The 12,140-nt window shown below is 37.7% G+C and overlaps 2 protein-coding genes across 2 annotated transcripts in view; one reads left to right on the top strand and one right to left on the bottom strand.

Moving 5' to 3' along the window:
• The window catches only part of spock2 (SPARC (osteonectin), cwcv and kazal like domains proteoglycan 2), a 35,775-nt gene extending 24,190 nt beyond the window's left edge, over positions 1 to 11,585 (bottom strand). Inside the window, exon 1 of the mRNA XM_079635891.1 lies at positions 11,298 to 11,585. Within this exon, the coding sequence (XP_079492017.1) occupies positions 11,298 to 11,486 (189 nt within the window). The 5' untranslated portion in view covers positions 11,487 to 11,585. The remainder of the gene's footprint in view (positions 1 to 11,297) is intronic.
• LOC307010839 (E3 SUMO-protein ligase ZBED1-like) lies at positions 13 to 3,250 on the top strand. Its single transcript, XM_079635889.1, has 3 exons — positions 13 to 1,184; positions 1,603 to 2,228; positions 2,397 to 3,250. The coding sequence occupies exons 1-3, from the start codon at positions 341 to 343 to the stop codon at positions 2,796 to 2,798; spliced, it is 1,872 nt and encodes a 623-aa protein (XP_079492015.1). The 5' UTR covers positions 13 to 340; the 3' UTR covers positions 2,799 to 3,250.
• Positions 11,586 to 12,140: the final 555 nt, after the last annotated feature.

Here is a 12,140-nt window from a genome sequence, read left to right as displayed (position 1 = left end):
GTGACGCCTGACTAGGGCTGCACAATTAATCGAATTTTAATCACGATCACGATTTTGGCTTCCCACGATCAAATTCGCGTGATCGAGCGATATTTAAAATGCGTCATTCCGTTCATAGAACGCTCTGTATTAAAGTTTTTTTTTTTTTTTTCAAAGCCAATCTAGCGCTCTGTAAGCCGCTGTCTGATCACGTGCGTCCATGCACCAATCAGAGTTGTTCCCTGCACCGCGCAGCAGCTCAGTCAGTTTCCAGATGTAGACAGTCACAGACAGAAGACAGAGTAGCGTGAGGAAAATACCACAACAGATAGCAGTCGGTCGACTCATAAGGCTATAAAAAATGTCTAACGTAGCAGAGGGAGCGGTCGAGGGGCTTGTCCCGAGAATCGGATCGTCATCCATTGTGTGGAAACATTTTGGGTTTCAGGCAAGTGACACAAAACAAGAACAGGTCATATGCAAAGAGTGCCATAAAGTTGTTTTGGCGCCACAAAGCAACACAACGAACCTCTTTAACCACTTAAAAAAACACCATAAAGTTCAATATGATGAATGTATGAGGGCCAAGAAATGCGTTGCAAAGACTAATCATCCCACAACATCAACTCAGGCATCCATCGAAGCGAGCCTCTTTAGCGCATCACCATACCCATCCACCTCCCAAAGACACAGTGAAATAACGAATGCAGTCGCATTTCATTTGGCTAAAGACATGTGCTCAATAAACACGGTGACAAACGAAGGCTTCAAATTCTTGGTCAAAACTCTGGATAAACGATACGTGATCCCCTCGCGTAATTATTTTTCAAAGGTGGCACTACCTGCGATGTACATAAAACGCAGAGGGGAAATAGAGCGTGATCTTGCCAATATAAAGTACTTTGCAACTACAACGGATCTGTGGTCAAGCAGGACAATGGATCCGTACATGAGTTTGACAGTTCATTACATCGATGAGGATTTTGCAATGCAGAGTCGATGCTTGCAAACATCTTTTTTCCCGCAAGATCACACGGGAGAGTCAATTGCCCAGGGCCTGAGGGAGGCGATGGCCTCGTGGAGCTTGCAGGAGGAGAGGCTTGTCTGCATTACAACAGACAACGGAGCTAATGTGGTGAAGGCAGCTTCTCTAAATAATTGGACTAGGCTTCAGTGCTTTGGCCACAGACTCCATCTAGCAATAGGTGAGTAAAAGTTATATTAAAAAATGATTAAAAGAATTGTATATTAAGTTAAAAAAAAAAAAAAAAAATATATATATATATATATATATATATATATAAAAGAAAAATATTACAATAATTGTATATTAATTAAAAATATATATAATTAATTGAAATAATATGTTATTTGTGATTATTAATGGGAATTGATCAGTAACTAATGTGTGTGAATATGTTACTGATAATAACAATAGTAGCTTAATATAACAACAACTGTTATTTCTGCTAGTGTTAAGAAACCAAAACCAAACAGTTTTACTCATGTTGTCTGACATAAGATTTAACTAACTTTAATCTTGAACAATATGATTCGGGTTGTTTATCAAATCTTTGATTTAATTTTACATATGATTTGACTTGTTCATGTTCTTGTTTTTAGAGAATGCAATGAGAGATCCTCGGATTGATCGAGCAGTGGGTCTCTGCAAAAAGCTGGTAAGCAGTTTCTCTTACAGCTGGCGACGTAAAAAGCAGCTAATGGAGGCACAAAGAGAACTGAAGCTTCCAGAGCATACACTGAAGACCGAGTGTCCCACAAGGTGGGGATCAAGGCAAGCAATGATTGCACGAGTCCTGGAGCAGCAGAGGGCGATTTCTCAGGTCTTGTCCGATGACAGAAAAGCCAGACACCTCATCCCCACCTGGCAGGACACCGATGTCCTCGAGGCCATAAACAAATCCCTCAGCCCTCTATTGGAATTTACTGATGCGCTTTCCAGTGAGAAGTATGTCAGCGTTTCCTTTGTGAAGCCAGTCCTCCACCTTTTCAGATCCTCCATCTTGAAAGTGAACGATGATGAGACAGACCTAACCAGCACCATCAAGACAAAAATCCTGAGCTATCTGGATGAAAAATACAATGACCCTCTGACACAAGAACTGCTTGATATGGCTTCTGCGCTAGATCCACGGTTCAAGCTCAGCTACGTCAGTGAGGACAATGTTGCACCAATTCATGCCAGACTGACTTCTGAAATGGCCAGGACTGCACCTGCAGCCATGGCTGTAAGTAAATGTATATAATTGCAGAATATTTGATAAATTAATGCTTTTAAGTGGATTAAAATGATATAAAATCCAGTGGTGTAATGTACTCTCTGGAAATGAGTGTTGAATATGTTTAGATTATTAGGGCTATGTATTAATCATATCTTATTTACTACACTCTTCAAGGAGATGGGCCCAACTGATCCCCATGGTGAGACTGCTGTGGATGCACCCACTACAAAAAAGAAAAAGACCTTGGGGAGTTTCTTCAAGACTGCTGAGGGAGCAGCGGCAGCCACACAAAGACTCAGTCCTCTCCAAGAACAACAAGCTATATCTTCTGAGCTACAGTCGTACCTACAATCAGGTAACCTAGACAGTGAGGAGGACCCGCTAGACTGGTGGAGGGAACATCAGAGACTCTTCCCACGTCTATCAAAACTGGCGAAGAAATACTTATGCATCCCGGCTACAAGTTCTCCCTCTGAGAGGGTGTTCAGCACAGGGGGGAATGTGGTGACCTGCCTTCGCTCATCCCTCAAGCCAGAAAATGTTGACAGGCTAGTGTTTCTTTCCAAAAACCTGTAAACTACAGTACTCTTTTCTGCATAGTTATTCTGCCTTGAAATGTTCTTATTTGGTTACATTCTGTTATGGAATATTTGTTTCTTATTGACTGTATATATTTTGAGTTTTATTCACATCCATTATGCAGGTGCAACGCAAGTTTATATTTAATAGTGCCCTGTTGAAGTTTTGCTACATTTTCTTTATTGTTTTAATTTATTTGTATTTATTCTTTAAGGAGATTCACTGAATTTTGGTGAATTAGAGGACCTATTTTATTTTGATGCACATATCTGTACATTAGCAGGAATGTTGCACAATATGGATGTGAAGGCAGTAAATGTAATTAGCTTGTGTGACAATAAAAAATTGTTTTGGTTAAAATCAAAAAATAATCGTGATAATTAATCGTGATCTCAATATTGATCAAAATAATCGTGATTATCATTTTGGCCCTTATCGTGCAGCCCTACGCCTGACTCATTGTAAACAGATGAAGTGATCCATCTAGCACAAATGCCCAGCAGATCCGCAGCACTGTAACACTCTATAATGGATAACGCACAGATGGACAATGAGATCACATTATAATTTTAACAATTTCAGCAATTTACACATAACTTATCATGATAAATCATAGTTTGCCAACTTGTGCCCCAGGTGGGAACAAAATGAAGTGCTCAAGTATTACACAACAGTTCAATAAACTAGAAGGTTAATATTGAGTAAAGTGTGGTGTAAAGTATTTGAGAAAATGTAATTAGTTGCTGTACAGAATCTTTTTGGTTAATTTGTACTTTGACTGAGTATCAAAGATATTAGCAACATTTCCTCTCTACTTGACTACATACAAGTATATGTACTCTTTACTCAGATATACATTTGCATGTCACCTAACTTTTTCTGCATCAGTTTATTTCTGCTACAAAAGCTGCAGCTGGTGATGAGGCCGAAACCAGCACGTCCAGTGCAAGTAGGCTTTGACTTTTTCAATTTCATTTATTTTTTTGAGCCCTTGAGCTTAACTGAGACTTGAATGTTGACGTTTGAGAGGTGTCGACCTTGATTTATTGCAATATTAAAGTGTTTGGCTTTTTTTTCGATTTTAGAAAATAAATAAAGGACTAATGCATATTTTAGCCTACATTCAGGTAAAATTAAGTACTGTTAAAATCAGATACTCAAACACTATGGGCCCTATCAAACACCTGGCGCAATGCGGCGCAAGGCTCGACGCAAGTGTTCTTTGCTAGTTTCAGCCGGTCACAGTAATCTTTTTCACGTCCATGTTGTTTAAATAGAAAATGCATTTTCACCTATTTGTGCGCCCATTGGCATGCTGGCCTGAAAACAAGTTGTGTTCAAGCGCAATGTTGGCGCGTTGCTATTTTGAGGCAACTGAAATACAGCACCGTTGACCAATAAAAATCTGAGTCAATGGCACAGTATAATTTTTTTTATTTAAAGGGCGCACTAGTAATATGTGCCTATAGGCAGCTGCACAACGTGTGTACACTCTGCTTATTACACACACAAGGATGCACAGCAGACCTCAAACTAGCCAAATATTAAAAATAAAAGGATTACAATGTAAAAGATTAATATTGTGTGTGTACATAAAGATATGGTGGAATTTGGTGTGTCCCGTAGATAGTCTGCTTGCGTAGACTTGCAAATTCCGCAAAGTAAATAAATATGGTGCAAGTGTAATTGGCTTTTAAAGGGAATGGGAAATGACACTCTGATTGGTTTATTGCACGTTACGCCCAAAACACACCCATTACTCATTAAAGGTACAATATGTAAGAATTTTGTTCTGATTAGAATGATTATTAAAAATATATAGTTATAGTCAGGGGTGCACATAACTGGTACGCAGGTACGCATGCGCGACAAAAATCAGGAATGCGTAATGCTACTTGTGTTACTACACGCCTTTGCGTAATTAAAGGGTAACTGTCGCCAAAATGCAACCTATGGTCTTTTTGTAATCTACCCGAGGCAAACATTCGTTTAAAAGCATAATTAGAATGGAAACGCCACTTTTAAGTTTTTAAGTCAAATTGCCTTTTGAATGGGAGAGCTAGATGCACGTATATGATAGTATCAAAAATCTCTATTTTTAAAACACTAAGAAGGCTCGACACAACATAAAACTTTGCTCGAAGTATCACCAGGGGCTCTACACATGAACTCAATCATTGAGAAAATTGTTTGTGTACACAGAGTTTATTAAAAATAAATATTTTGAACAACTAACTGTAGCTGTTTCCGCCGGCATTTTGTCAGTCAAAAATAGTCGATCTCCGAATGCGAATGAACTGACTCTGAATTTTAGTATGAGTCAACACATTCATTTCAGAGTGTTTGAACGAATCGGTTGAGGCGGGAATGATTCATTGACTTAATAAGGACAGTCACCTGTTTCATTCCTAAATGAATGATCTGTAATTTTGAACAAATCAGTTGACCACATGACCCTATTCATCTTATTTCTAACATTAGATATATATTATAACTTGAGTGTGCAAGACTTCCGGTGTCATCCACTTCCAGTTATTTGTAGCTGTACAAAATAGCTCTTTATACTGCTTGATATTGCAAACTGGTATTTCATTCCATAATATTTTAATGTATTAACATAATTATAAACACACTGGTTTGTAGCATAAATAGTTTTACCATTTACTTCACTTAGTTGTTCTTCTAGTTATTAACTTAAAGTGGCTAATGAATCAAAAGACTTGCACATTCACAGAAAACAGCTAACTTCGCTTTGCAAAATAGGGTGAATAGTTATATAGTTATAGTTATTATCCTTGGTGAATGTAATTTAATATATACAACAGCTATTTCCAGTCCTGGATTTTGATTTTCATCTTATGGGTGAATCTATTCACCTTATTTTGTGAATAGATTCACTCATATATTGGTCTGTATTAGTATTTTAGTAAAGGCACTCAGAAAATCCAAATCGAGGACTGTAACTAGCTGTTAAATATATTAAATTACATTTTTTAATAGTTTGGGGCAGAACTATGGTAGTCAGACCAATAGCAGATAGGCAGTGCAGAAACTATAACACACATTAGACGAAAATTTAGATTTTTCTCAATGCAAATTAGAGTGTCAAATTATCTCCAATGTGCCCAGAAAAACTGCTTCAGTCAGTAATGTTCAATCTTCTGGCCTCTTCAGCGTCAATAACACTCCAACCGATTCTAAGGAACCAACAGCTCTGAAAGTGAGGGAGAACAAAACAGCACAGGCAAGTGCTGCCTTTAAATGAGCAAACCTGACACCAGAAGCAGTCAATAAGGCTTCCTCTGCTTGAGAATGGAAGAAATGAAGGACTCAAATGCTGGGGGTTATAGGGGAATACAGGCTTGACAGTTCATATTAACTCCATACATTTATGGAGCTCTTTAGGCTTAATCCTTCCTCATTACCGCTGGAGGCAAAATTCACTTAAATGGGGTTTAAAACAAGTCACTTAAATTGGACATTTAAAAAAACCCAGCATGTCTTATTTTAAGTACATTTCAAATAAATGCCACCTTCATCAATGATGAGCAATCTTAGGGGGCAAAAATAACACTGTCATTGTTGTATTTGTAACTGGATGCCCAGAACAAAAGCCTTTTATAATTCTGTGGGTTTAGTAAGTCAGCTTGATCTTCAGAGAACACAGTGTTTGGTACCCAAACTCCCAGGGGCTGCAGGAAACAGCCAAGAGAGTGACAGAAATGTAAGATAGCACTCGTTCCTTTCCACATATTGGAAGGAAAAAGACATGTTAAAAGAGCTGTAAGACCCATTTCATGCCTCAAACTGGACCAAATTAGCCTGGGTATGCCACTCACGGCACCTGCACTTTCCAGATAAAAAGTCTAATTCAGCAAGAAAGGCCCAGACCCCAGGAGCAGAATGATGAAAGGCCAGTTTCTCACCACTCAATTAAAGCCCACCTACACTCCTGGTCTATAGCCAAGACACTCTGCTGCAATGCCCTCACTCGCTTTTCTCAACAGCCATTCTACCGCACTCAATTTCCCCTGTCCCGCAGACCTCCTCCTTGGACAATCCAGCCTGTTGAGTCTCAATTCGGGCTGAGAGTGACAAACAGATGTGCGTAAACATGCATCGACTGAGTTCCAAAAGAAAGCGTAATGTTTTGCATTTGAGAGCACTGAATGCTGATTTACGGCTGAGAGCTTAATGGGGTATTTGGGTGTATCATCTTAAACTGCATTATCCGTAATTATGGACCATATGCTATCTCTGGCAGTTGTGAGGACATTCCCACCACGAGAGGAATCTTGATGGACTGGAGCTGTGATGGGCCAGCGCTGAGGTTCTCTGCAGATGCACATCCATTCGGCTAGTCAGATGAGATTGACACTGACAATTTGACAGCCAAATATCGATGCATTTTTTTGCATACTGTCAGGTTATTTTAAACTACGTTCATCAGCGACAAACACAAACTTGCTTAGCGGTGCCAAACGAAGCCTTCGACAGAGTTCTGTCCTAATGCATTCAACATTTAATCCACAGGGAAATTTTCATAAATTAAGAAAAAGACACATCTAAAGCAATCACAAAGAACAGGCTTCCTCCACCCACCAAGAATTAAAAAAAGAAGTGCACTCTAAATGAAATGGCAATGATTGGTTAAATGGAACACCATTTTCAGTGTAGGCTCGAAACATTTTTCCTCATTAAAAATGTAGTGGTGGAAAAACAGGTGCAAGCCGACACGGCGTTCTGGAATGAGGGAAAGCACTGACTTTTAATGAGCTTCTTCTACATTGTGAAGGGGGGGGGGGAGTGGGTTTGCCAGCCACTGTATTTGGTTGTTTGCTTTCAGTAGAATAGATAACAGATTCACTCCTGGTTTCTCTCTTTAACAGTGTGTGTGGGGTGCAATAAGAGCCATTTACTCTTAGCAACTCTAATAGTGTTTACAGATAATGAATGTGAACATATCACTCCACAAGATGTTTATTAGCGCACAAAAAAAGTCTAGCGAGCAAATGTGCACTGAATTGATCCATTATATAATTTTTTTAATCTCTTGAATTATTCTTTATCATATCTCGTTTATATGTAGACTACAATGTTGGGAAAATCTGATATATAGCTCACTTCAAAATGAATGTGGCAAAGGCAATGGTGAATATAATTGTATCCAAAGGGGATTTGTCATTTTAAACTGCCCAGTCTATTACATTCCTGCAGTATATTTGGTCTTAAATACTGAGCATGAAATAAGATTTAATTTTCCACTTCTGGAAATAAATAAGAGAGCATGACAAAAGTGGTACTGATTCTAGTCTATGTCAGCAGTCAGAATTTATCAGATTGTGATTTAATCAAATCTAATGCAGCTACTGTTATAAAAAAAAAAAAAGTGAATAACTCAATGTGAATAGAACTTTATATTATAATTTGGAAGTCTCAAAAGTATCAAGCATTATAAATCAATCAATCAACCAAATGAAAACTTTTATGTTGAATGACTTTTTAAATGGACCTCACTCAGTTTGCTAAAATGAGAATCTGACTTCACTAAGATTCCCAGATGGGAGCAAATTATAATGTGCTGTATGTAGCCTTGCACTAACTATTCTCCATAGACAGGATGTTTTCAGATGTCAACGAGCGATCACACACCCGACCCCGAAGCGCGCGCACAGAAAGCTGCCTCTCAGGCAGCATGTGATCACGAATTCAGACCTCTTTTGCAAATTATTAGACTTTAAAAAAAGACGGTCAAATACACACACAATTATGTCAAAAAGCATGTCTTGGCAAATATTCACGTAAACGCAGTCAGTTATAACTTGAATGTAAACAGTTCGAAATCAGATGTGTGTCAATAGGATCAATGTATTAATGTTAATAGCTTTAATAAGAATCAATGTGTATTTAATTCATACAGTGAAGACTGTGCAGTTTTTTTTTTTTACATTTTGATTATTTTAGTCAATTTCTGTATTTGAATGCTACCATTAAATAGACCTATTTTACCTGAAAAACTTAAAAAACTGTTTCATCTGTATCTTTGTTTTATTGTACTTTCTCACCATAGGCCTGTGTGGTTGCAATGGCATGTGACATTTTATTTTATTTTTTAAAGGGGAGGAAACGCTCAATAAAATCTCATTACAATGATCTCATTTATCTAAAATATACAAATGATAGAATCAACCAAAAATGGAATGCAAAATGTATATGAAATATTAATGTCATGGGCTTTTCATGTTCTGCTGCTTTCATCAGTGTTCGCGTGAGTTATATCATTATTCTGCTGCGAGAACCTCAAAGGACTTTGAGAGCCAACATCAATTTGGATTATTTGCCTTTGTCACTTTAAAAATGAAATAAGCCGAGTTCAGAGAGAGAGATTAACTTTCAGGATCTACATCAGTTCCGTCTCTGTCTCTGATCAAAGATAACAGGTGACTGTTAAAAAGGTACTGAACTGTGTCAGAGGGCCTGTCGCTGTCTCTGGTGCGAATCCTTGCTATCTAAAAAAAAATACAAATGTTTTCAAGCACTAGCATGTGTTTACCATCATATAAAACCATTCATAAACACATTTTGATATTGATTCTAATCAGGGCTGTACAGTTCGACATGTCAAACGTGTTACAAAAAAATCAGTACCACAGTAACACGTGTGCGATACAGTTTTGCGGGTGTGAAACAGAGCTGCTTGTATGAAGTGATAGTTTGTTGTGTGTGTTATTACAGTAGTAATATTTCTATTTTGTTTCAAATTTTTATTTAGTAATACAAATCATAATTATTATGAGTCATATCGATATATCAAATGCTCAACCAAAACGGATGGATGTTGTTTGGATTAGTGATATTGACTTAATGTTAATCCAGAGGTGTTATATTCCTGCCATATTTGCACATCAAGAAAATGTTTGTCTTAAAAGCATTTTGTTTGCCCTTTATGGAACACAAATGTCCTTTGTCAGTCACATGCCTGTTTAAGTGATGAACTGCACTTGTGGTTGTTTTTAGAGATTGTAATGTGTTATACTTGTGCTACAATTGTGTGGCCTGTGCTACAAAACCTTCAACCTCTGTGCATCTTCTGATGTATCTTCTTGTTCAATGGGTCCTGCTTCTGTCATATCTTGCACAAATTGAAAGTTAAAGGGAAAAAATGCTCGTTTGTATTAAACATTCATTATAAGGGACTCCCCATCTGTGCAATGACATGACAACCCAAACAAAACAGCTGACAGCGTGCAACTTTAGTGTCACCTCCTCAAGTACAGTTCAAGAAACAGAAGGAATAACCTGCATTTTAATTTGATGGTTAAGCCAGAGACAAGGGCCGAGTTGTTTCGCCTAAAAGCTCTTTTGGTTTACTTTTCTCCCACCAAAACATCTGCATGTGTCGGACAAGCATCGCTCCTCTGCTATTCATATGTGTGAGATGGTGTGATCAATATACATTGATTGGAGAATACAGAGTCTGCTGCAGGGCCTAGTTTGAATGTAAGCCACTGATGTAGAAATGCTGTGTCCATCTATTTATAATCCCGGTCTAATTCACACTTAATCTTTTCATTCCCATATTTTGATAAATTCCTGGTTCTCCTAGATGTTTTTCCACGTAATCATTTAAGGAGTTATACACTTAATCCAGTTCTAGAAGGGTAAAAATAGCTGCCAGCCAAACACTGATGGAGATAAATCACAGTTTCTGCTGGCCGGTTTAATGTTTCATTTGGAGCAGAACTCAACAGAAAATAACAGAAGAACGGTAGGTCAACCGCCAACTATGAATAAACATGAAGTCCTAATATCAATCATCACTTTATCTAATAATTCTGATAGTGTTGCACATTTATTATAATCACTGATTTTTGACCATTTTTATGCATATTCATAAAGAAATACCATTAAATACTGGGTCAAATAACATACCTGTACAGTGACACATGCTACAATATAACCTTTGCAAGATTGATCAATCCATAAATCTCCCTCTGAATACATGTGAAGTCCTAATCAATTATTAAAGTTGCCTATTATTACATCACATCCACCGGCTGGGCAATGAATGCCACTCTATGCAATCTGCTTTATACTGTAATCAAACCTATTGTCAATTAAACAAACAACAACAGATGGTACATTGTTACCAATTAGGCTATAAGGGTTTGACTGAAGATTTGAGCATCTGAGCATTGTACCTGGCTATGCAAAATACATCCAAAGATTTGTCTAAAGTCTTCATTTAAAGCATTTTACTATTTTCAGCATGAACCCAACAGTTCAACCTATTGTATCCCAAGATCTTTTATCATCTTAAATGCAACTGCTTTCAAAGGGAAGATCGATTTCTTAAGGAATGTTGAAGGACTACTGTTGTCTAAGGAACTAGCAATTCCTAACACTTCCTAACAAATCTAAAACATCGATATTGATACGAGCTAAAGCAGATAGAGTCATGTAATGTGACCATTCATCGTCTTAAAGACAACTCACATCTCTGAAGCGGTTCCAGTGCTTGATCTTGCGACTGTACTGGGAAATGGTGGACAGCCACTGTTCATCTTCCATGAAATTCCCCGTTTTCTCCGCTTCTTTCCCGCTTTTAACGTCCACCTGCACGGAAAACCGTACGAGCATCAGCAACGGGACGAGAAGACATCCCATATCATTCATCCACACCATTTTGTCTGATGTCTCGAATCCTCTGTTTTAAAGGACGAGAGACGGATGCTGAGACTACAGTGAAGTGTGACCTGATTACAGGATGCGTCTTCCCTCTATAGAGAGAGAGAGAGAGAGAGAGAGAGAGAGAGAGAGAGAGAGAGAGAGAGAGAGAGAGAGAGAGAGAGAGAGATGAAGACGCAAAGTGCTGCTGCTATCAAGCTTGTCAGTAAATGCACGTTCGGAATTTCATTAAATGCAGTTATCTTCACATTAAATACTCATTCGGGATATATCAGTTAGCAACCACTGAGAACTGAAAATAACATATAAGACAAAATATGGCACTTTTCCCTGCCAATTTATAAAAAATAAAAATACTTCCATTTAAAAATTAACGCAAGATATGTTTTTAAAACAAATTTAGTATTTCATTTCATCTTTTTTTTTTTTTTATACAAATAAAAAAAGACATCAAATCGCTATATTTGTGTTAAGAATGTAACTGGACTAATGGTGTCTAAGGAATAATGGTGCCCTTGTAATTTACACGATTCCTAAAACTCAGAACACAATTCAAGACTTCGAATATTTATCACATTAATAAATACATTTAAATTATAAAAATAGGGTAGATAATATCAGTCTTCTTTAGCCTATAGTCTATATTCCATA

This window comes from Phoxinus phoxinus (assembly GCF_949152265.1).
Source record: "Phoxinus phoxinus genome assembly, chromosome: 14".
Lineage (NCBI taxonomy): Eukaryota > Metazoa > Chordata > Actinopteri > Cypriniformes > Leuciscidae > Phoxinus > Phoxinus phoxinus.
Note: the sequence above shows the minus strand (reverse complement) of the source record. Positions and strands in the feature narration are given on the sequence as shown.

Bases quoted from the DNA above. Each gene is read 5' to 3' on its own strand.
- LOC307010839 (XM_079635889.1), top strand. From the start codon at position 341: ATGTCTAACGTAGCAGAGGGAGCGGTCGAGGGGCTTGTCCCGAGAATC. The intron at 1,185-1,602 runs GTGAGTAAAAGT...TCTTGTTTTTAG, and splicing joins CAGACTCCATCTAGCAATAG to AGAATGCAATGAGAGATCCT. The intron at 2,229-2,396 runs GTAAGTAAATGT...ACACTCTTCAAG, and splicing joins CTGCACCTGCAGCCATGGCT to GAGATGGGCCCAACTGATCC.